We start from the raw sequence: 25,338 nt of genomic DNA, 5'->3' as shown, positions 1-25,338 counted from the left end.
GAGAATCCGAGGGATTGTCAAGGAATGGGGGAGGAGATATATGAAGTAAACAATGGCTGGGCCACAGGATGCCCCTTTTACCACAGTGAGTGGTGGTGGCACGTTTCTGCAGATATAATTCAGTAAAGATGGGTGATTTCTAAACCAAAATATCTTCACAAGCAGGGCGACACAAATCAAAATGCAAAAAAAGGCGAGTACAGAAAATGGAGGGACTCGACATGGATAGTATATGCAGAATCTTAAAATTTTATGGTTAGGGAATTTTATGATTAAAGTTTACTATGATTCAATAGTTTTAAGGACCTACTATGTCTTATACCTGATACATTATGGTAAAGTTTTTTTTTTTTCTATAAAAATACAAAGTTGGTATTAGCTTAAAGGTCTACCAAGCCTGTTTGGGGGGGCGTTGTATACCTATGGAACTGAAAACATGTGATTAGGGCTCACTAAGATATTAATATTTGAATTCAATTGAATTGGGCTTCATGGATGGTTTAGATTTATAGCTCAGCACAAGACTTTGTTTTTAGGTCCCATCTTGGCCTGTGCAGATTTCCAGAAACACAGGTTTCTCTAGCATCCCTGTCACGGGCCAGTTGGCAGTATTAGGCTAAAAGTCATGTGTTACAGTTCTTGGGTATTTCCCTTCTGAATAAAACCTAGACATATGGGTTACCTTCAAAAGTGATAATATTAAAGTATTAATGAATATTTGTTGACACATGTTTGCACAGCCAGTTTTACTATTTTTCATTACTGGCTTTTTTCTTGGTTGTCACTGTCCCATAATTGCTACAGCATAGTTTATGCTAATGATTATCACTGGTGCCATTTCTAATTCTAGTATTTTATACTGTTATTAATGAGAAACCATACATTTAAAATATTTATTATTACTATTAAAATAAATATTCTATTTCTATGAATTTGTTTCCTTGTCTTCTCTGTTACCTTTTATTCTCATATTCTTCCCAGCTACTGCACCCAAACATCACCCTTTAAGAGGTGTAACTAATGAACCAGAGTGGTTTTGTTTTGTTTTGTTTTGTTTTGTTTAGGTAATAATATAGGTCTAACCAGTAAGGTATAATCTCTCCCCTTTGGTTTTTCTCCATTTACTAGATGATTGGTATTCAAAAGCTATTTACTAGGGCGGGGAGCTACAAAGGAAGAAGGCAGAAAAAGCTGGAGCTATACTGGTTCCAGAATCATTTTGTAAACATATAAACACATTTAGAAAACTAGTCCCCATAGACTGTAGGTTTTGCTGAATGCTTATTTGCATTTTGAGGAGTGTGTGTGTGTGTTTGCGTGTGTGCATGTGTATGTGTGTGTGTGTGTGTGTGTGTGTGTGTGTGTGTGTGTACATAGTTGACCCTTGAACAATACGGATTTGAACTGCACGGGTCTACTTATATGTGTATTTTTTTCAGTTAAATATATTGGAATTTTTTTTTGGAAATGTGTGACAATTTGAAAATATTCACAAATGAGCCATATAGCCTAGAAATACAAAAAAAAATTAAGAACAGGTTAGATAATATTGTAAGAAGGGAGTATATAATACATATACCATACCAAATATGTGTTAATTGTGTTATTGGTAAGGTTTCTGATCAAGTAGGCTATTCATGATTAAGTTTCTGGAGATTCAGTTATACAAAAATTTTTGGTTGTGGGGTGTCAGCTTCCTAACCTCCACATTGTTCAAGGTCAGTCACGGAGGGGTGTGTATATGTGTGTGGATAAGCTAGAGATCTATCCTGATGATGGTAAGTGTACACTATGCTTTTACTATGCTTTTATCTATTTCTCATTATGTCCACACAGTGGTAAAGTCATAGGCATTTGGTAAGTTTCGTCAAATTAAAAAAACAAACAAACAAACAAACAAAAACTGAGGAACTAAAACAGCAGGGTAAAGGAGCCTACCAGCTATTGCCCTAGATAAAATATCTAAACTGGAAACAGGCACTTACCTAAAATCACCACATGTTTATATTACCTGCATACCAGAAAAGGAAGAACCACATAAATTGCTGAATTCTCAGGAACATACCTTCGCATTCAGTTTTAGTCAGAAAAGTGCCAGCTCTCCAAGGTTTCTGATGGAATCCTGGACAGCACTGATCACAGCTATCCCCACATGTATTATGCTCACATTCACAGCGGGATTTCTGGTCAGAAATTGGGGGCAAAGCATAATTTTAATAATTTTGAGAGCCATAAATGAAGGGTTTTTCCCAAAAGATAGAAAGAAGAGAAAAGAAAACTTTGAGACCATGTACCAAAATGTGAAACTCATGTCAGTCTGGAAAGAGGCGCCAGACTTGGGAGTGGATATATTTGATCAACACCAGCCTAAGGAGGTTCAGGCTAGTACTGGAATCACTGGGCTCAGGTTTAGAAGAGAGCAGAGAGGCCCAATTGAGAATGGTCTTGAAGACTAAAACCCCTTCTATGATTCCTGAGATCTGCAGGTTTTCTGGTTTGGGATGCAAAGTACTGTTAACATTTGGGGGGTGTGGGAAGAGGAGAATAGGTTCATAGGCATCCAAGGGCATCATAGAAATCTAATGTCCCAGGACTGAATCTCCTTACTGTGTGTGTTCTGAGTACAGTCTCAATGCATCATGTGGAACTGGTCCTGTAAGGCTGCCTTGTGGGCTCACACAGCTTGGGAAACACTGCTCATCAGTTCACATGATCGACAACACCCACACCTGCAGAAAAGCCGTACCACAACCTTGCCAGAAAAATATGCCAGGGCATTTGAACCTTCCCTAGCAAGTAACACTATGATGCAGTAGAAAACCAGCTTTGAGAGAAATACCATTTGTATTACAGTTTTAGAAGAAAAAAAACTATACATAGGTAACTATGTTCACTGATCTTACTACTCTATATGTTTCTTCCATATAATATATAAAAGATGATTTTGCCTTTCGCCAGCTTATGGCCGAGAAAAATAGATGTTCATTCATCTTTTGAGGTTGTACTTAATACATTGGCATTAATGAAAAATCCAAGCCAAGAGCATTCTAGCATTTTCTGACTTGGCAGTTCCATCACACTCTTGAATACGTTCTTCAATCCCTCTCTGTATTGCTCCTGCCCCACCTTAGCCCCCTGTTCCACGGCCATTCATATTTACTTCCATGCGCAGTTTTCATGTTTGCATTAATTTTTTTGATGAAAACCTTTAAAAGAAATGGTCTGGTTGATTGATGGCAGGCGTTCTTTAAATCTAAATCATACAGCAGGCTGTCATAGCTAGAGAGGTTTCAAAATAGATAGACCAGTTTTGGAGACTTTTTGGGAAAAAAAACTAATCTGTTTTTTGATACTGTGATGGCTGACTTCAAAGTCTATCATCCTAACTGCCGGCTCGATTTCACCCTGGGATGACTCTCTGTTACACCGCCTAAGTGGGGACCTGACTCCCATTCACAGCATCCCTATCGGCAAAGTGTCTCATCAAGCATTTTACAGTTGAGAGTTTCATTTTGCTAAGCATCCTATAAATATACATACATTTGTCACTGGATCAAGTGGACAAGCCCTGGCATGACCGTAGCAGATGCACATCCCTCCGACCGAAATATCCTTGACCGAGTAGTAATACTGCAAAAAAGCAATCCAGGGAGAAATCCTGTTAAGCTGACTGCAAGGTGTAAGTAACAAAAGGGAACATTCACTTAAAAACTTGACTTTCTGCTTTTATCTTTCGTTGGAAGCAAGAGAGAAGGACAGAGGGCTCGCAAAAGGTATCAAGTAACTGTTATCATAACCCAGAGAAAGAATGCCTTTCATTTATGTTTGGCGGCCATTTAAAAAATTTCTTTCCCACAGACATACAAAGTCTATGCTGGAGTATTTATTATTTGACAGCAAGTTGTTATGCCAGGGTTGGGGGGGAGGTGGTAATTACAATAATTCCTTATAAAAATGGGTTTATGTAGTTTTGTGAAAGAAAATCTCCCTTATTGCCATAATAGGAAACTCGGTGATCATTAGTCACATGCGGACTGTTTTACTTGACGGATTTGAAGAAACTCAACATACTTAGAGGAAATCATGCTCAGAACAAAATATGTCTTAACCACATTAAGATGAAATAGAAGGTAATGAACTACAGGATTGATTTAACAAACTTTAAGGAGTAATTTCTATGAGTGCAACATTTGCTTTTTTCATTATTATGTTAAAACGTCCACGTGATTACTTTCTTATCTGAAATTAATATAAGTCTATGTTTTTAATTGTTTTAATCTACCTGGCTATTTTTAAAGATAATTTATAACTATAGTACTAGGCTATTTAAAATTTTTAACTAATATGCATATAACATTTCACAATTGTGAGAGTATTTCACATTATCTTATAGAATCTAGGTAACTATCTCAGTGGTAGATGGTCCTACTATTCCAATCATTCACATTAAAAGAACCCAGCAAGAATAAGTAGGTAAACACAAATCTGAGTTTCCTAACTACAAATTCCATTTTTCCATTTACTTTTTTTCTTTTTCTCTTTGTTTTTGTTGTTTACATAGAGTATCCTTTATAATATTTTTGTTACTTCTATTACTTCATATACCTAGACCTTGACCTTGAAATAAAACTTGCTAGAGGTTTAGGTAATGTAAAAGTCTGCTTCTCACTAACTTCATCACTTAATAATACAGATATGAACAGGGATATTTGCTCAGAAAGCTGATACAGTACTTTTGTAGATGCTTTTAAAACTAAGAAATCTGTTTTTAAATATAAACGCATAGTGCTTCACTTTTGAGTCATGAAGAGGAGCTGAAATTCAATATCCTATTTTTATATATTTAAATTTATACGTAGTGTTTACTGAACTTGAGTACTTTCAAAGGGCTTATTTATATGTTGCATTTTACTGCACTATTTTAAAGGCTCTTGCACAATGAAGTTATAAATAATAGATGTGCCTCCCAACCCCCACTCTGCCTTCTGCAAAAGATGATAAAAGGAACATATTTATTTACATTGATTTTTTTTCTCTGTTAGATATACTGTCGGAAAAGATTAAATTTCACTTCAGAATTACTCAGTCTTCCTCACTGTATATTTTCAAGTCGTGCCAAAATTATAATTAAACATGATTTTTTAAACAAGCAAAGAATCTACACGTTGCAGAAAAATAATGATTACTTCTGCATAAGATAATTTACAATATGCTGCAATATTATGCAAGGGAAAATTGTTTCAGGTTTAGAAAGTACAGGGCACTAAAACATCCAACATGTGTTGTATGGGGATAATCAAACTTTAAAAGTTATTTCTGTGATGATGGAGTGGTGAGGTGTAAGTTAAGTAATGAGAAGAAAATATATATGAGGGGTATTCATGAACTGTGAAAAGTGCTGCCGTTCAATATTTAGTGTGCTGGGTCAGCAATTTGTAACTTGTGGCAATAGTCAGGCCTTTTAGAACTAAGTGCATCATTCTAGAACTAAGTGCTGTGTCTTACCATCTTACTTTCCCTCTACAATCCTATTTCCACCTTCACCTCCAGTCATGTAGTAGATATTCTGTGAGCATGGATTTTCTTTATGGACTTAGAGCTGAATTGGTAATAATGTCCTAGTTGTGTAGCCACCTATAAGGAGTGCGACATAAACCAGTGAATGTGGTAAGGAGTAGGTAGGAGGAAACACAATTATTACTCATAGGATCTGGACTGATCACGTATGTCATAATCCACACATTCCAGCTTAACACTGGAAAACAGTCTTTCTGTGAGCTCCTGTTTTCAAAGAGCTATTAAAAGGGATGCCGTCATTTCTGTTGTTGTTGTTTTTCTGATGTTCTGTTTATAAAAGAAAATAAAACAGTGTAAACAATCTGTTTTCCCCTACAGTAGTGTTTTTTTAAACTATAGCTTGTGACTCAATGAAACATAAAGTTAAATTATTTGAATGGGCAAAATGGTCCACAGAACAGCAACACTCACATCACCTAAGAACTTGCTAGAATTATTCTTTCTCAACTCTGCCCTAGACCTACTGAATCAGAATCTGCATTTCCATAATACCACCAGCTAATTCTATTCACATTAAAGTGTCAGATATATTGTAATGTGTATGTGCATGTGCGTGTGTGCGGACTGAGTTGTGATATAAAATTTAGTTCTTAGTGTGGGTTGTGGCCAAAAATGTTTCAAAGCCACTGCACTTCCTACAATAGTTCCCCAGGGCCAATTATAATAGTAGAACAGATACCTAAAATGACAAAACTAATTTAGTCTTCGAAAATCAGATTACGAACTAGGTATTATAATCTCCATTTTACAAATGAGGAAATGAAAGGTTAATAATGTTAAGAGTTTGATAAATGTTACATATCTAATAAGTGACAGAGTTTGGATTTGAACCAAGGATGGTTATGCTGAATTTTAGTCTAGCAACAAACCACTCCTACAAATCAATATTAAAGATATCTTGTTAAATTATTTAAAAATTAATTGATTAACAGTAAAAAATATCATTTACAGGCTGCAATACGATTCCTCATAACTTACTCTTCGTGTGACAATCGGGTCAATTTCTCTTGGGTCTTTGTGAGCAAACATCATCAAGTCGGCATTCAGGGTGCGGATTCTCTGAAATCTCAGGCGAATATAGCGAGCGGAGGTGAATTCCAGCAGTTCAGGAGAAGGGTCATCGGCACTTGGTCTCCCATTGATCAAAGAGATGTGTATCTACACAATATGGGAATTGATTTAACAAGGAAAGTTACCAAAAATAAAATATCTGGCTTTTTCTGATTTTTCTCGGAAGAATAAAATTAAGCTTCACTTCTCTCAATTAGGCAGACACAGGTTCATACTTACTCCCTGGAATCTAGTAAAGTAATTGAGGAAGTTTACGGACCTTTTAATACTTGTATAAGCAATTCATTTGTTTATATTTTAAGTGTTCTCTATATACTGTGATTCCCCATTTTCTTTTGTTCCAAGGCATGGCATCTACTTGATTTTCCTAGGATTTCCATAAAATCTTAAGTCGATCATTTTTTCTGAAACTTATTATGTGCTAAAATTATTTCAGAATCTGGTATATAGTAGGAAACCAGAAAACTTGATTTAAAAAAAAGTTACAAAATATCGGATAAAACAGGAACCCATCAGGAACTTAAAGTAATTCTAAAATTGAAACTATCTAATTATACAGCCTTAAAATATATACAGTGAAAATCGACACATTACAAGGAAACTAGGCAAATCTACAGTCACAGTGAGAGATTTCAATAGGTTGTTTTTTTGTTATTTTTTTTTTTTAGAAATTGATAGATCAGACAGAGAAAAAATTACCAAAGATTTAACATAGTCTATGAAAAATACACTCTATGAAAATACATTAAAACCTGGATGGAACAGTAAATTTTTTAGGAAAACAATTAGCACAATTGACACCAGAAAAAACAAAATCTAGTCATATAAAAATTGGAGAAATTAGCAAAGAATACCTTCTAAAGGTGCACAAAGCCCACATTCTCTCACAGGGATCTCGGGATAGAGAATTCTAATGAGGGAAAACTGACAAAACCAAAAGTACTCCTATTACAGATAAAAAAATGATTTCCCTAATATCTGAAGAGCTTCTGTAAATCAGCAAGAAAGAAAGATCAACAACTAACACAAAAACCCAAAAGATGTAAAGGACTATTCCAAGAAAAGGAAATATTACTGGCTGTTAAGCTTTCGATAAGTCAATGAACTTCACTCATAATAACAGCAGCTAATTTAAAACACAACAAAAAACTTTTCCAATTTTTTCATGTTGTTGAAACCTAAAAATACATTTAATACTCTCTGATGGCAAGACTAAAGAGATACAGGCATTCTCAAACACTTACAGGTGTGAGTGTAAATGGCACAGACCACTATGAAGGTGAATTCAGGAATAACTATCAACACTACAAAAGCCTAGAGTTTTGACCTAGAAATTCCACTTATGGGAAAATATCCTACATATATATATATATATATATATATATATATATATATATATGTATATGGCATTTTATTGTAATAGCAAAAGACTGCAAACAATCTAATTACCATCGATAATGTACGACTGGTTAAATAAGTTCTGCATCTATATAATGAATTATGTGCACCATACAAAGAAATGAAGAAACTCTCAATATACTCAAGAAGCACAGTACTTCACGTTTTCTGTACTTTGTAAATGCATTATTATTCCCTATACAATAAATCAAATAGAAATTATTCAAGAAACTTGAAATTGACTCATAGGCTTTGGACAGAAAACACACACACACACACACACACACGCACACACACATGCACACACACATACACACACATACACAGGAGGCTAAGAAGACTGGGAAGTGAGAAGAGTCTGTGCTGGTCTGAGGGTTGTCCCAGAACACAACAGTCTGTACATCCACTGGGAAACTGTGACTTGGGGTCACCCACAGGAATTTTCATCCACTTTTGCAAGATGATAAATCATGTGTGTTAATTATGTTTTTTTGACAGGAGAGGCAATGATATGTTTCCATTCCTAACATCCTGCATTTAGATAATCCCCGAGAGCTTTTACAAACTGACTGCCAATAAACTACCGAATCACTAGAAAAATAAATATAGCAAACTCTGGATGAGAAAGTAATTCTGATGCCACAAAGAATAAATTCAAAATGGCTCATGAGAAAAATATGAAATGTCCTAGCTATTTGAGTCTACCTTCGATACTTAGTAGAGAATAAATTCACTGAATCAACACATTTGAGGCTGATAGAATGCAAAATCTTCTAAAACACTGAATCTCAAAATACTGAATACTCTCCCTCTAATGTAGGAAATTCTAAAAGATTTAAGTAGGTCTTGTATATTCCACAGTTCTGGCACCTAGCAGGTGAGCCAGCAATACGTTTAAAATTAAGTTGTCTGTGTGACTTATGAATGTTATCAATTAAGTGTAAAGAATGAATAAATAGACACATGAAGCAATGAAAATTAGTTACCCTTAGAGATTCTGGCATCCAAAATATCACCAGTGCCCTTGAATTCATGCTTAAATTTGTATCTTATCAAACTCTTTTCATTGCTTCTAAAAGTGCTCCTTGAAATAAAAGAGAAAATCACCACATGTCCAGGATTAAAATTATTAAATTTTATTTGGTGTTAATGCTATGGGAACCATATTTGTACTGTATATGGAATCAGTCAGTTCCTCATTTAAACATACAGGAATTTAAAAAATGGTGCACATGCTCTCATTTAGGTTAATAAACCATATGATAGCAACATAAAGGATTCGGCAAAAGAACATTTCTCCTCACAGCTTCGGTATTTTCATCAAGCCACTCTGCCAAGAGATCTTGTGAGTATAGTTAGTCCCAAGCTGTTTCTGGGACATAAAACCAGCCAGCTGTTTGGCCATGTTGTGTGCAGCTTCCTTCTATCATTTTTTTTCCCACTCTCCTTCAAAATAAATCATAATATTAGATAGGATATTTCCACTGGCACTTTGCTGTGTAATTCCAAGTCCACTGGAAAGCTTAGCATACTTCCTGATCTCCTGTGGGGCGACAACTGGAGGGTGTCTATCTTCAAAAAGATGAAAAGTGTCAGTCCTTAAGACCACCGCTGTCTTGCTGCGAGGCCGTGGGAAGCCTGTGGCAGTCTGGTATCTTCTGAAATGATTTCCATTACAGACATGTTGGAGACTGTATGTTCATGCTGTCAGAGGAATTCATTCCAACTGAAAATATCAACCTGATTAACAGCCGGCTTTCTAGATTTTAAAATTATACTCTTCTTTGAAATTAGTTTGCACAGATAAATAAAAATTTAAAAAAAAACATGAGAAATATCTTTGTTTATGACCAAATGTCTAAATCAATATTATACTCTACCCATCTAAATTAATTCTGTTCTTATTAGTGTAAGCATACTCTTTAAATCACATCTCCTTTGCAGATGGATAAGACCTCTGTGGTTTGATAGTGTTTTTGCCTTTATGATTAGAATATAACTTAAAAATAGTTTTTTGCAGCAATTAATCAATTCCAGTATGGATACTTGTCCCTTATTATTATGTTTTTTCTATTTATATTACTACAGTTGTTTTAGATTTCTGGAAGAACTACAATCCTAATATGTTCCCCAATGATACAAGTTTATTGACTGACTGGATAGGTGGGGGAATTATCGTTAAAGATGATTAACAATTATCAGAAACTTTGAAATGAGTAGTACTCTCTTCATATATTTTAAAATCCCATTTTCTTTCGTATTTTTTATTTGAGAGAGAGTGAGAGAGAGGGCAAGCAGGAGAGAGGGGGCAAATGGTGAGAGAGAGAATCTTAAGCAAGCTCCACACTCAACACAGAGCCCAACGTAGGGCTTGATCCTATGACCTTGGGATCATGACCTGAGCCAAAATCAAGAGTTGGAAACTCAACCAACTGTGCCACCCAGGTACCCTTAAAATCCCATTTTTATTACTAGTCTTTAAGTGTGCCAATGAAATAAGTACAACAACTTGAAAGTGAGGTGATCCCAGGAGATAGAGCAATAAAGTCCATGGGTGCTGGATGAGATTAGCTATCTATAGCTGTGGTCAAAGAATTTGTATATAAATGGGTGGCTGAGACTTGGGGGAACCTCTTAAATCCAATCATGCTTAATATAATAATTTAGAGAGGGGGAATAAGATTTCAATAACTTTGAAAAATGAGCCTAATCACTTTTATTTTGTCCTGTGAGGAAAAAAAAGGCATATATTTGGAGGAAGGGGTAAGCTGTGGGAAGCTTAGGAAAAGGGGATATAGCAATAATTTGTCACTATGTTTCCGGCACAGAGCAAAGGTTCTGGTTCTGGCTCCAGGTGGTCAACAGAAACCCCCAAATGATCACTCTTCAGTCCTCACCATACTTGATCCGTTTGCAGCTTTTAAAACAACTGATGACTCCCATGTTTTGGACACCACACTGTCCTGGTCTTCTTCCTACCTCTCCCACTACCTTTCTCAATCTCCCTCACCGTTTCCTACCTTCTCTTCTCCCTGACTTTCTAATATTGGAGTAGTACAGTGCCCAGTCTTTGGCCACCGCTCTTCTATCCACACTTACTCATGTGATGATCCCATCAAAGCTCACCAATGTAAATGCCATCTGTAATTATAGGATTATATAATAATTCTATATAATATATGTATAATTATATGTATGATTAATGAAAGTAAAACACATCCCGTGGCAAAAAATACATATGTGCATATGTACATACATACCATCTATACTGAAGTCTCCCACACCTGTATCTTCAGGCCTAACCTCTCCTCTGAAGGTCAGGATGCAGAATCCAACTGCCTTCTGGATATACTGATGTGGCTCCCAAATAGGTGTCTCAACCTTATATCTCACACTGAGCTCCTGTTCTTCATTCCTCAGTCTTCCCAACTTCACTAAATAATTTCAGCTTTACAGCTACCCAGGACCAACAACTTGGGAGTCCCGCTTGACTGCTTTTGTTTTCTGTGTTCCGGCATCCAATCTGTCTACAATCTTCTTAGCTTTACCCTCAAAATCTATCCAGCACCCAAGCACTTCTCACCACCTCCCCTAAAGCCCTCTTGGTGTAGACTCCCCCTCAGGCACCGCAGGAACTTCCCAGCAGTGCTCGCTCCTACCACTCTCACCACTCTAGAATGTATTTGCAACCATAGCAGCTATTTGTTTATTTGTTTGTTATGGTTGTTTCAAGTTTTTAGTAAATGTGTCCATGAACTTATTCTTTGTATCTTCTGAAAACAAAAATCGCAAGTTTAATATTAATGATTTAAAATACTGTACACCAGGGGCGCCTGGGTGGCTTGGTCGGTTGAGCGTCCGACTCCCATCGGGCTCTGTGCTGACAGATAGGAGCCTGGAGCCTGCTTCGGATTCTGTGTCTCCCTCTCTCTCTGCCCCTCCCCTGCTCATGCTCTGTCTCTCTCTCTCTGTCAAAAATAAATAAATGTTTAAAAAAATTTAAATACTGTACACCAAAGCCTACTCTCACTATGCTGCATGTTAGTCCATGATTTCTTTACTTCTGTTAGCCAGATGACCTTCAGGAATTTCTGCAGAGAGTCCTCTTCAGCAGATTATATGCAAGAAGTGAAAAGTGGCCAGCAACTATCCGAAAGAGGGTGAGCCACAGCAAAAGAGGCCCATTCCCAGCGCAAGCCCCGTGCCATAATCATATTCATCGTGAGCAGACTGCACCCAAGTTGTCATTTCCTGAATGGGAGCAAACGTTCTTAGTCTCTCCTCTATGCTTGGCGCTTCAACAACTATCTTGCATATTCTCTTGAGCTCTGCATCTGTTTCAGGGAGCTCTCTAAAAATTCCTTTGAAAACATAGTTCCACTCCTGTCATTATTTTCCTTAAAACCTTCCAATGCCTTTCTATTTCACCATCAATAAAAGCCAAAATCTTTACAATGAACTCAAATGATCCCAATGCCATTTGTACCTCAAAACACTGACAAAGAAAACAGTAACTTCAAGAACTCCTTTCCTGCTCTTTCTCTACTCACAATACTCCAGCTAGACTGCCATCTTTGCTAGAACATGCCAGATAGGATTTGGCCTTTGGAACTTCGTACTTGGGGTTCCCTTGCCTGGAATGTTCTCTTCCCAGATACTGCAATGCTCACTTTCTCATCTCTTTCCAACCTTGCTTAGATGAGGTCTTCTCGGTGACTCTCTAATTACAGTGCAAATTTCATCCTGGCATTTACTCTTCTTGCTACCTGCTTCAATGTTGTCCATAGTACTTTTCTTCTACCATAACATGAAGATGATTTGCTTATTTACCATAATGATTATTTCTCTCCCCTCTCTGGATCATAAATCCCAAGAGTTCAGGAATTTTTATCTGTTTACTTAACTGAAATAATCCCCAGCATGTAGGACAGCATCTAGCAAAACTTAAGTGTTAAGTATAAATTTCTGAATAAATGCTACTTAAGTAAATCCTAAGTATTTAGCAAATTCAACTAGCTTTCTACCTCAAAAGCAATTTCATAAATTAATGAAATTTTCTTAATATTAGATGAGTAAATCTTTGTGCAAATATTTCCACAAAATGAAATTAAAGTCAGTAATTCCCTGTATCATGGTCTACCCAAGCATTTTGAGTTAAGTTGATTTTGAGAAAATTAGGAAATTAACAGCTTTGATTCATAATTTTCTTAAAGTCTACTGCATTTATTTTTACTGGTTAAACATTAGTTAACGTTATTCTCTTTTATACCAAGGTTTCACTTAACAGGCTATTCTCAGCTGGGAAGAACTAATAAACATGTTTTCTGAGTCATGAGACATGTATGTGAACTTAAGATCTACTCAACCCTATGTTGTCAGCAGAGCAAAGTGGACCTTTCCCACTGCGTAGATTTTTCTTTTCTTTTCTAATTTTTTTTTTAAAATGTGTATTTATTCTTGAGAGAGAGAGAGGTAGAGCACAAGCGGGGGAGGGGCAGAGCGAGAGGGTGACACAAAATTCGAAGCAGGCTCCAGGCTCTGAGCTGTCACCACAGAGCCCAACGTGGGGCTTGAACTGAAACGCGGTGAGAACGTGACCTGAGCTGAAGTCGGACGCTTAACCAACTGAACCGTCCAGACGTCCCTGGTTAGTTTTTTATGCAAATTGTATTCTGGCTATCTCAGTGTCCAACCCATAAATTTGAAGTACTATTATTTACAAAAGAGTTCATAAAAAACAATAAATTATATTAAAATTATAGAACAGATTCCTTAAACTCTATGGACTTGCAAGAACAATCAATAAGGTTAATTGACAGTGACATAGTGCCTTATTTCTAGAAGAAGTGTTTTTTTGCTAAAATATATAATCATCTTTATGGATTGTTTAGTTTTGTTAGATGTAACTGAATAGTTATTAAGAAATAACCTTCCTTACCTTATCAAAAAATTTTTTATTGCAATTTGTTAAACGCTTTCAAATCAATGCATTATTTTTAAAGACTTAAAAATGTGAACATTTATGAATATATGAAAATTAAGGCCTAGGTAATAAAAATACACCAAACAAAGAATAATGTGACATAATGTATCATTTATAACACCAGTTAATAAAATATCTAAACATTTCATACTGGAGATTTTCCTATCAAGAATCTTTAGGGCCTTAATGAGGAAATGCGATACTATGAATTTAACCTTTTTTCGGTCCATTTTTTCTAGTTATATCAAACACAGTTTATTGAAGTCCTCGTTCCAGTTTCCTTTTCCCCATATTTTGTTATTTGTTCCAACTAATAGCTGGCATTTTAATGATTATTTTTGTTAAATCAATCATTGCTCATTTGTGCATCCAGGAAATGAAGTACTATGAAGGCTTAAAACACATGCTTACAAAGTTTATCTCTGGTCCACCTCTTCACACTTCAGTATTTCTCATTCATTCATTTAGCCAATCATTCATTCAAAAATATTTATTGGCTACTTACTATATTCCAAATCACTGAGTCATTTTTCACTTCTCATTTTGTGCTGTGGTCTATCTCATCTCTGGGCTCCTTTTCCAAACACCTTGTCTGTCTCCCCACTGCTCCCCATTTGCACAGATATACTTTATGTATCATTCATGTCTCAGCGCTGATGCCAATTCTTTCTACCATGAACACCTCTGTGTCCTGTGTAGGAGCTCCTCTTGTGAATTCTCTGAGCTCCCGTGACTCTCCCCTATTATCACAGCCTGTTAACTTGCTTGTGTTGTATCTGTTAATAGACTATAAGTTCAATGAGAATGGGAACTTTGTCTTATTTCCAATATAGTCCCAGGGCTTAACACAGTGAGTAGTACATAGTAGATTCTCAATAATTATTTACTGAAAGAATAAATCAATATCTGTGCCCAAATATTAGAGACTATGATAGAACCTCCAACCAGCTAACCCTTTCCTCATTTACAAATCATGGATTATGTATGTCATTTTAAAATTGATTTTGTAAAATTAAAAATAGAATCACCCTATGACCCAACAATAGCACTGCTAGGAATTTACCCAAGGGATACAGCAGTGATGATGCGTAAGGGCATATGCACTCCAATGTTTATAGCAGCACTTTCAACAATAGCCAAATTATGGAAAGAGCCTAAATGTCCATCAACTGACAAATGGATAATATATACAATGGTTTATATATACAATGGAATACTACTTGGCAATGAGAAAGAATGAAATCTGGCCATTTGCAACAACACTGATGGAACTGAAGGGTATTATGCTAAGTGAAATAAATCAGTCAGAGAAAGACAGATACCATATGTTTTCACTCATATGTGCATCTGGAGAAACTTAACAGAAGACCATGGGGAAGGTGAAGGGGGAAAAAAAAGCTACAGAGAGGAAGGGAGGCAAACCATAAGAGATGCTTGGATACTGAGAACAAACTGAGGGTTGATGGGGCTGGAGGAGAGGGGAAAGTGGGTGATGGGCATTGAGGAGGGCACTTGTTGGGATGAGTACTGGGTGTTGTATGGAAACCACTTTGACAATAAATTATATTAAAATTAAATTAAAATTAAATTGATTTTGTACATATTTTACCTGTATTTTTAAATCCAATTATTGGATGTACATCAAGAATTTTAGCATGAATTTCGCTTACCATAATTGAATAAATCTCACTAGAACTGCAACAGTTCAAGTTCCTAAAAAGACATAGGAGTATCTCTGTAGTCCTATTATTTAGATAAATCAACAACAATAAAAAATACTTAAGCTGAATAGAAAAATAATGGAGTATATGTGTAGAAAGGTGTACTTCCCTTCAGATGCCTCAACATTCTTACTTAACAGAACTAGAAAGATTTTTTTCATACATAGTACAATGCACTGACTTAGTTTGGAAGGTCCTTAATAAATATCCCATCATCATTAGAAGTTTACAAGCCTAACCAAAACTACTCTTCCATGGTTCGTGACTACTGAGCTACATGAAAAGTAATATTTTAATATATAAAATGTCAAGGACTGTGTATGACTTTAACTTCCTTAACTAACACATTTCAATACCGGGAAACATTGTCTTAATGAACCATTTAAATATGACTGTATCATTGACTATTCTATCCTTAAGCCTAGTCTTAATGGATCTTCCATTATCCTGTAAGACAATATTTTGCTTTTGACACTGACTTGGTTCCAACCGCCCCTGAAATTTAAATTGCTTTTCTCCTGTTTTTCTCCTTCTCTTTCTCCTTCTTCCTTTTTTCTTTTTTTTTCATAATTATAATTCTTGCATTTGTCATTTCTGGATGACATCTTTACCTTCCATGAACTATTTAAACAGATTCTTCACTGTTAAAATAGTAGTCATTAATAAATTGTAGCATAATACTAAAACCAGTTCTCTTCAAAGAGTATTTGTCATGTTTTTACTTTTCTTCTCTCCTAGTTAAATTAGTTAAAATATTGCCCTCCAAAGGTTTGCATAGCTTCTCTACTGGTCAAAGAACACCTCTCTGTCTTGTCTATCTCTCTCTCATTTTATGTCAGTTACTTCTTTTTTCTACCAACAGCACATTTCGTGTGGTAGCACTAACTCATGTGTAACTACTCAATACACAAAAGGACAACATTTTTTAGAAAAATGAAAAATAGAAGCAAAGTCTCAGATGGTTTAGGAGTTTCAATGTTCTCAAAATTTCAAAACTGGTATGGTCCTGTTTTCCAAAAGCTTCTGGTGGTCTTCTTGCTTTCTACAACTCAAACCAAACCAGCAAAACATTTACTTCTAATCCACTTGTTCAAGAGAAGCTTAAGTTAGTTCCATCTGAAATATGCCCAGATGGGTTAACCATAATCCATCATAACTGAATGGAAGATCTCAGTATCATTCCCACTGGTCATGATGTATACAAGGAACAATGACAACTAAATCCCTAAAGTTTTCAAAAAGAGAAAACTATTACCAAGTGCAAATATAATTCCCCCTACCCTTTTATGTGTGCTCTAAAAGAATCTTGACAGGCGGGTGCTCATTGTACCTCTATTTTAAAATTTATGATTATTTTCAAATAATGATTTTTAATTTTTTTAATGTTTTTATTTATTTTTGAGAGAGAGACAGAGAGTGAGCGGGGGAGGGTCAGAGAGAGAGGAGCAGAATCCGAAGCAGGCTCCAGGTTCTGAGCTGTTAGCACAGAGCCTGATGTGGGACTCGAACCCATGAAAGCAAGATCACGACCTGAGCCAAAGTTGGCCACTTAACCAATTGAGTCACCCAGAAACCCCTCAAGTAAGGATTTTTAAAGAGTACTCCAAGTTAAAAATTCCTTATTACTTGTGTTTTTCCTTTTCCAGCTAAAGTATATAATATTTGCATGGAAAAAAGAAGAGTTGTCAAAATAGGTTTTCTTGATCTCTTTTGGGAGCTTCTCATTTAAATTTTATCAAATGCACATGCCATTACTAAATCTTTGTGCTGTCAAGCTAAGACTATATAGGGATCCAGACATCTTCTGAAATTCATAGCCAGGAAAGAATCTGAGAGGAGTTGCTTCAGCGCAGGCCATGAAGGAAAGTCACCAGAAGGAAAGTTCTCTCACTCTCCTCTAACATTTGCTTTGTGCCAAATTTTGTTTTGGGTGTGCCTCCACCAGAGACAGACTGAGACAATAGTTTTGTTAGTCATCTATTCCAACTTCACAGCTAGTTCAGAAATTTCTTTGCAACATAAAAACAATAGTTACTATTGTGTACTTACTGGATACCAGACCTTCTTGCATGTGATGTGTGTATACTAATTCATAGAGTATTAACTTATTTAAAGCTTTCGACAATCCTTTGAGGTTGGTGTTGTTATTATGTCCTTTTTTAAGTTTATTTAATTTGAGATTGAGAGAGAGAGAGAGAGCGAACACAAGTGGGGGAGGGGCAGGGAGGGAGAGAGAAAATCTCAAGCAGGCTCCGGGCTGTCAGCCTAGAGCCTGAAGTAGGTCTCAATCCCACAAACTATGAGATCATGACCTGAGCCAAAATCAAGCGCTGGCCACTTAACTGACTGAGCCACCCAGACACCCCTGTTATGTCCTTTTTTAACAAGAGAAAACATATATTGGCATTTTAACAATATGGCTAGGTTCATATAGGTAAGATTTGTTCCAGTTCTGACTTTGTTGGTTGAGCTCCTCAGCCCGACACCACACTACCTCATAGACTGGAAGTTGTATAAGTGCTTGTTGAACAAATAAAAGTCAGTCATCGAGGCACTATTTGCAGACTTCTAGCAACAAGAAGCTCGCCTCTGGGAGGAGAACCTTTCCCATGCACCTTCCCTCCATTCTTTCATTTGCCTTACTTGCATTTCAATCCTATCCATGACTGACCCTAGTATTTTAATTCCACTTTCTCTTTATTACCCTGCTCTTGCTCCTCTGGAATTATCTATATTGTTTGATGTCCCCAGCTCTTGGCTTTTCTTCATTAATTTGAGTCAGATTTATCCTACTGGTTTTATCCACTTTAAACTTTGTGAGGGAGATTGCTTAATATGCTCCAGGGTACCACTCAGGACCCACCACTAGAACAGATGGAGGCCGGCCTCCCGAGAAGGGGCAGGGATGAAGAAGAGTAAAGAACAAAGGATCACTAAGCCAAGAACAATCTCAGACCTGATTCACACTTCCTGGCATTGATCCTTCTCAGTAGTGGTCCTCCTGGTAAACAGATGCATAGCTCACAACCAGAACATGTCTAAGAGTTGAAGTCTAAAGCATCAGTTATCCAGAAAAGAACTAACAACCTCCAAGGTCTTACTAACATCACAGTAATGCAATGGGTTATGACACATTTAGTACTTAAGGATTAAGCATTCACTGGTGCGCAAAAGAATTAATTTACAGCTTACAGAAAAATCTACTAAGTAGGAAGTACTAAAATCTTAAATTATAGAAAGAAGGGGAAAAGAATATGCTAATACCAAACATAAATATCTGTGAAACTAACATGCTTTTCCTTACCGTGGAGAGCTGTTAGAGAAAGTCCCAGACAGAAAAAAGCCACCAAGAGTACAAGTGACCCACATTGGTAGGACAGAACAATCAGTACACTTGAAAGATATAATAAGAGCACAAAGGAAAACTTAAGCAACATTTTCCTGTTTTGTTCTCCGTCCTCGTGTGGGAACACTTGTTTAAAATTAAAATAAAATCTTGGAGCAGGAAGTCTAAATACTGCGCCAGATCCTGTGTCATTAGATTGGAACAAAACCTAGACGAGTGCTTGAAAAAGAAATTCAGAATTCAGTCTCTCTTCCATTCTTATTCTCTGACTCAAGGGCTCCAGAGAGCAATTGTGTGCGTGTGTGTGTTTGTGTGCGTGTGTGTGTTTGTGTGTGTGTGTGTGTTGTAAATATATAAATGAAACACTGTAAAAGTACATTAATTTGATTTTTATCCCATTTATATAAAAGCAGCATTTGGGGGGGGGCTGTTGATGCTCTCACGTAGGTTCATGTTCAGAAAGGTTCTACCTCAAACAAGGTATGAGAGACTTTAAATTATGAAGTGATACTTCTGGTTAGGGAAGAGTTTGTACACAGACATACGTTTCTCGGGATTGAGCATGTCCCCCTAGGCTGCCTCTGTATTTCTAACATCTGTAACATATCTGCACGCTAACTGGTGTCCCTATGGTGACTGCCCACGTGCCTTCATCCTTGAATCCTTGCCTGTTCACTCCCTGCTCTCACCAAATTAGGGACAGGCAGGCTCACTCTCTGAACGTTCCTTTCTTTGCCACCTTCCTCTCCTCTCTTATTTTTGCTCATGTTATTAACTTATTGTTGTTTCCATATCCATATCTTTACTTCTCCCTCTCTCTCTTCTATCCTTCTCTTTCTCTCTCTCTCTAAAACTCTTATCTTGCCTCATGTCATCTGTAGAGTGAAATTGTACATGGTTGGTCAAATTTCTAGGCTTTCAAGTGAAATCACATGTTCTATTATCTAATTATGGCCTCTATCCCAGTTTTTTGAAACTATAGGTTTCCCCTTTCCAATCTTAAGATTTTTCACTGCACAAAGAGTAAAATAATAAACAAGAAAAAAATAAGGTGTTTTTTTTTACAGAACAAAACTTTTTCATTCCATACCTGAGGGAGTTTTATTCCAGTGGGTTTTTAAACCTGAGTACCAATGAGTCTGTGTGTATGATGGTAAGGATGCCTGTACATGTATGCTTTTCTAGTTTTGGCGAGGCTAAGCTTGTGCCAGATGCTTTGTGTCATTGTGTGCGTGTGTGTTTGTGTGTATTTTGAGATAGTTAATCACAGTTTAAGACCATGTGTGTTGGAGACAGACTGCTTGAGTTCAGATTCTGGCTCGGCCACGGACTACTGGTATGAATTTAGGCACCTTAATCTCCGTGTCTCAATTTCCCATGTAAAAGGTAAAATACCTGCATATCGTGCTGTTTGCTGAATCAAAAGAGGTAATTCATACCCAAACAGAAAAATGCGTAGCACATACAAAAAACTATTAGGTGGTGGTTGTTGTTACTCTTGAGAAAGTCAGAAAAATAATACAAATGGTTTTGTGTCTCTCTGCTAAGCAGGATATGCTGCACCCTTTACAGAAGTTACCTACTACCAACCTGGACGGCGTCAGACAACATAAATAGCAGTGGCAAAGTTCCCTCCCACGATGGAAAGGTGATTCTGGAAATGCCAAGAATGTTGGACATCCATGGGAGACTACGCATCAAGAGCAGGCCATGTGCCTGCATTTTACCTTCTTATTCATATCCAATTTTGCACAAGTAACGAAGACAAAGAAAGATCAGAGGGACTTCCTGGCTCAAATCTCCTCCAGCTCTGTGCTGGCCGTCGCTCTGGGGATGGCCTATATTTCCATCTGCCGACATGCCGGCCTTCGGGGCTGACGACACAGTAGGTGACCAAGTGCCAACACTAGGGTTGCAGGAAAAGGAGGCTGTACAACGACTGACATCTGGGCAGGAGTTGGTGAGAAGACAAAGATGATAAAGAAACGGATGTGATGTGAGAAGGGACTCTACACATCTGACCTCATGCTGAAAATTTCATTGGCGTCACCAGGTTTACAGCACGCACTGTGATGTGCGCCGAGAATTCAGCAATATCAAAGTTTTTAAAAAGGGCTTCATTGAGAAGGTTTAGTGTGAACTTTGCCTGCTTTATTGAACAATAGCAATAACAAACACGAACCATGTCAACAGTATCCAACATTCAGGTTCCTCCCATTGTTCTGTAACAGAGGTGGATCATAATCATTTATTTACTAGGTTTGTAGGCTGCTGGCTCTGCATACCCCTGACATCTGCACAGCACCAACAGATCTCTAGTCCCTTCAAAGACACAGAGTGCACCAAGGGACCTCTCCTCCCACACAACCAGAGGATGAAGTTTTCTGTAGATTGACTGAGTACACAGTGTTCTTGTTCCTTTGCTGGATTCACACTAATAACTGACCACAGGAAGCCGCGGGGCCATGCCCTCAAAGAAGCTCTGATACAGCTCGTGATGTTGGTTAGCTGGCAGGGGGTGGGGACATGCTGAAATTCGGGGCCTCATTTTCTGCAGGAATTCATGCAGACTTGTGAATATTAGACACATTAAAACTTGAGAAAAATGAAGAAACTGCTGGTACAAGGTCACTGATCATTACTGTAAGTTATTTATCTAAAGTGGATTTTGTTTCACAACATTCCCTTTTCTCTTTCCTCTTGACAAACACAGTGTGAATGAAAGGTAAAGGGAATAAAACATTTAATCAATCATCCAGGGGCCAGGGCTGAATTGTTTTCTGTTATACATTGGCTGCCAAGTTCGCAGAATCAGGTTTGTTTTCAATTATTTGCAATATGCTTTCCCAGAAGAATTTATAATAGGCTGTTTAGGCACTGTTCCCTTTTCTATTAATGACAAAAATACAACTGTTCCTCCTTAGCAAAAAGAAAAGGAGTCAAATTAGCAAAATTGTTATAAATAGTGCTGCCGGGCTTAAGAGTTTTGGGTTTGTTTTCATTCTAAACTGGCTCCAATGAAAAATGGTAACAAGATGGTTTCATTTCTTCTTCCCTCTCACTGTGTTTATTTCCAAAATAAGAAGCTAACAGTCTCTTTTGGAGATAGTTTATACTAATTACACCTGTAAAATGCACATACACTTAAAGATGAGTGTAGGTCATGCCTATCCGTGTGGCCTTTGTGGTGGTTATAGCTGTGAATGCGGTTCCCTGAAAAAAAAGTACAGTGTAAGACCAGTGAGTATTCGTGGGCCAGAATGCAATGCTTCTAACTTCTCCACTTCTAGAATGCCCTTCTCTCGTTCATGTCAGCCTTCCCTGACCTGTATCTTTTCTCTAGTCCTCCCATATCCCACCACTATCACCATCTTCAGCATCTCTAAGTCCGATAAGCTATGAACGAAAGTCTTCGACTCATTAATAGGAGATGCCATTCCTTATATGAGGTCTAGCTATGGCGGTCTTCTGGGAAATACAAGTAAGATTCTCTGAATTCCTATTTATTTGCATCCCCAAGGGGCTGATTACCTCCCGGGAAGACGATGTACAGACTTTTCTAATTCTAATCACCTCGCTCCACAGGGTAGGGTCAGAGACCACAAGGGCCATGCTGCAAAGCCCTTTTATTCACAGTGTACCAGAGTACATCCCTAAAAACCTGGTTTTGAAAAATCTTGGGCCCATGACTGGCGTCAGTATGGACGCCAGTATTTGTGGGTTTTTTTCTGAAAATCTGATTAATATCCATCGCCCTCTTTAACTTCTTTTCTGATAATTCACCTTCTTTTCTGTTTCTCACCCTTTCTTCCCTATCATTATTAAGCTCTTTCACAGATACATCCTGACCTTCCTATCCTCTGGTAATGTGCTTTAGCTGAATTAATCCTTCCTCTTAACTGCTATATCTATACCACTGTTTCTTTAAAATTCCTTTACTGAGCCTCTAAAGTATGTTATTTAAAAAAATTAAATATTTAACTTATTCTCAATTCCAATTCAACACATTGTATATACTTGGATCTCTTCTGTAACATTTATATATTCCTATTTGCTTCCCGTGGTATATTTAACAAACAACATGACGGTACTGATAAAGAGAAAGGAAAACATTCTTTTAAGACCTAAACCTCATATCAAATTATACAATCAGTAGAGAAGCACACATCCACCACCAACGATCTTGTTTCTTCTTCAAGTAAAACATACATAGGTCAACAAACTAGTGAGCAACTTAAAAATAAGCAACCCAGAATTTATACCTCTAAATGAGTGCTGTCCTTTCCAAATAATTATTTTGAAGTGTACTACTTATAACAATATTGCCTTTTCCCTAATCATTGTAATACTTCTTGTGCTTTTCATTAGTCCTGATAATTTCCTGTAAGTGGCAGGAGGAAGTCTATTTCAAAAACAGAGATTAATGAGGAAAAAGAAAATAGGTCACAAATATTAAAAGCCAGAATAGAAATAGAAAGGCAAGCTGGAGATAGAATAGGACACAGATCACAGAGCCTGCCCGCATGTTTCCTCCACTACCCATAATTCCAGAGCTCTTGTCCGCTGCAGCATATCTTAGGAATCAACCACAGGGAAGTACTGGGAAATATTAACGATTTGAAAAAGGAACTGGTAACCAGAGATAGTTTACCTGAGAAATCTTTTCCTTCATTATAAAATCAAATCCTTGCAGCCCACTGAAGGAAGACAAATAATCATTCACCATGGAAAGGGTTTTACTAGGTCAGTCACTTATACAAAAAGACTTAGAGTTGGAAAACACACGCACATACACACACAAAAACTCTGCTGAAAATATTCAATATGCTTGAAACTTAAGTCTAATTTATAATTCTGCCTGCTGCTGTTTTTAGCCATTAATAGCATTAAAATGCAACAGGTGAAATCAATGTCAACACATTACCATTTCAGTGTAAAAACTCAAATTTATAAAGTAGCATACCCTATCCTTACACATCATTGAATGGATTATGCTAATAAATTGTGTTTCTCTTTAACTTTGAGAAGCAGAAGAACAATTACGGGTCGTCTAAAATGTCCTTCCAGTTTGTGGAATAGGTTGGGTTTGTATTTCAATGAACATCTGTTCGACAAATTGAAATGCTAATTATGATTTATCATTTCAGTGACATCAAATATCCACACAGTAGTAAACACTGATGACTATTTTTTTTCAGTTTCACCCAGATGTTTGGCATCTCGTAAGACACCACCTTAGTTTTACATAAAAATAAAATATTTCTTGAGTGAATATGAGTGAAGTGGTGGGTACTTCATTTTCTTCTCACTATGTAAAATTCAACTGGCAAGACTTTTAGGATATCATAAATGAAACTATTTAAAAATAAATGCCTTTCAAAGTTTTATAAATACAACTAAAAGCCAGAAACAACATCTAATTATACAATCAATGTTGTAAATGGTCTTCAGAGAAAGTCTCTAAGTTCTGACTTTATCCTTCAGATCTTACTTCCAGAATATACCATTATGATATATTCTGATAAGACAATTTGGAATATGAATCTTGAAGGACATAAAAGAGCATACACTAATTTGTTTGCTTTTGCTTAATGTATACCAAGGCTTGGGCTTCCCTACACCCTGCCTGGAAAACCCTGGTCAAGTTCTTCTCTATGGGTCTTCTCTATGGGTTTCTCCTGAAACCATTTCTTTTTTCTTTTCATTAGGAAGCGAAATGGGATTAGCAAATAGTAAGTTGCTTATTATATAAATCACACCGAGGTCTGAGTGCACATTTCCCAAAAGATTATTTTCACATCCGGCAACAGAGAGAATATGTAACATTTGCAATGTTCGTGCAAGAAATCTCTGTCCAAAACTGTGTGTTTGCTCTTTGATGTTAGTAGTTTTACCTCATCTCTCTGACCTCTACAGGCTGAAGTGCCTCAGGGCTCAGTTCTAGGGCTGTTTCTCTTCTCGTTCTTCATGTACTTCCTGGGTGATCTCATGCATTCTCATGGCACTACATTCCCAAATTCATATCTTAAAGCAGTATTTCTCATCTGGACTCTAGAATACTATATGTTGTCTATTTACCCTTGCTACAATGTCTAACAGACATTTCCAGCTTAATATAATTTAAGCAATACTTCTTGTTCCTCCCTGTCAAAACTTGCTACACCCACAGTCTTCCCCAACCTCACTTAATGCAACTTAATCCTTCCAGTTGCTGAGGCCAAAAAAGGCCAACTCATCCTTTA

At 37.0% G+C, this 25,338-nt stretch overlaps 1 protein-coding gene across 5 annotated transcripts in view; it reads right to left on the bottom strand.

Moving 5' to 3' along the window:
• LAMA2 (laminin subunit alpha 2) overlaps positions 1 to 25,338 on the bottom strand; it is a 609,603-nt gene that overhangs the window by 361,421 nt on the left and 222,844 nt on the right. For 3 of the 5 annotated variants that reach the window (XM_042987144.1, XM_042987146.1, XM_042987145.1), the window contains exons 6-8: positions 6,556 to 6,735; positions 3,541 to 3,630; positions 2,066 to 2,183 (exon numbers count right to left, since the gene is read on the bottom strand). In XM_042987144.1, coding sequence (XP_042843078.1) covers positions 2,066 to 2,183; positions 3,541 to 3,630; positions 6,556 to 6,735 — 388 coding nt within the window. Of the gene's footprint in view, positions 1 to 2,065; positions 2,184 to 3,540; positions 3,631 to 6,555; positions 6,736 to 20,686; positions 21,238 to 25,338 lie in introns of those variants that run through there. The other 2 variants (XM_042987147.1, XM_042987148.1) reach the window with 2 other exon arrangements.

Source organism: Panthera tigris, chromosome B2 (genome assembly GCF_018350195.1).
Source record: "Panthera tigris isolate Pti1 chromosome B2, P.tigris_Pti1_mat1.1, whole genome shotgun sequence".
NCBI classification, from domain to species: Eukaryota; Metazoa; Chordata; class Mammalia; order Carnivora; family Felidae; genus Panthera; species Panthera tigris.
Note: the sequence above shows the minus strand (reverse complement) of the source record. Positions and strands in the feature narration are given on the sequence as shown.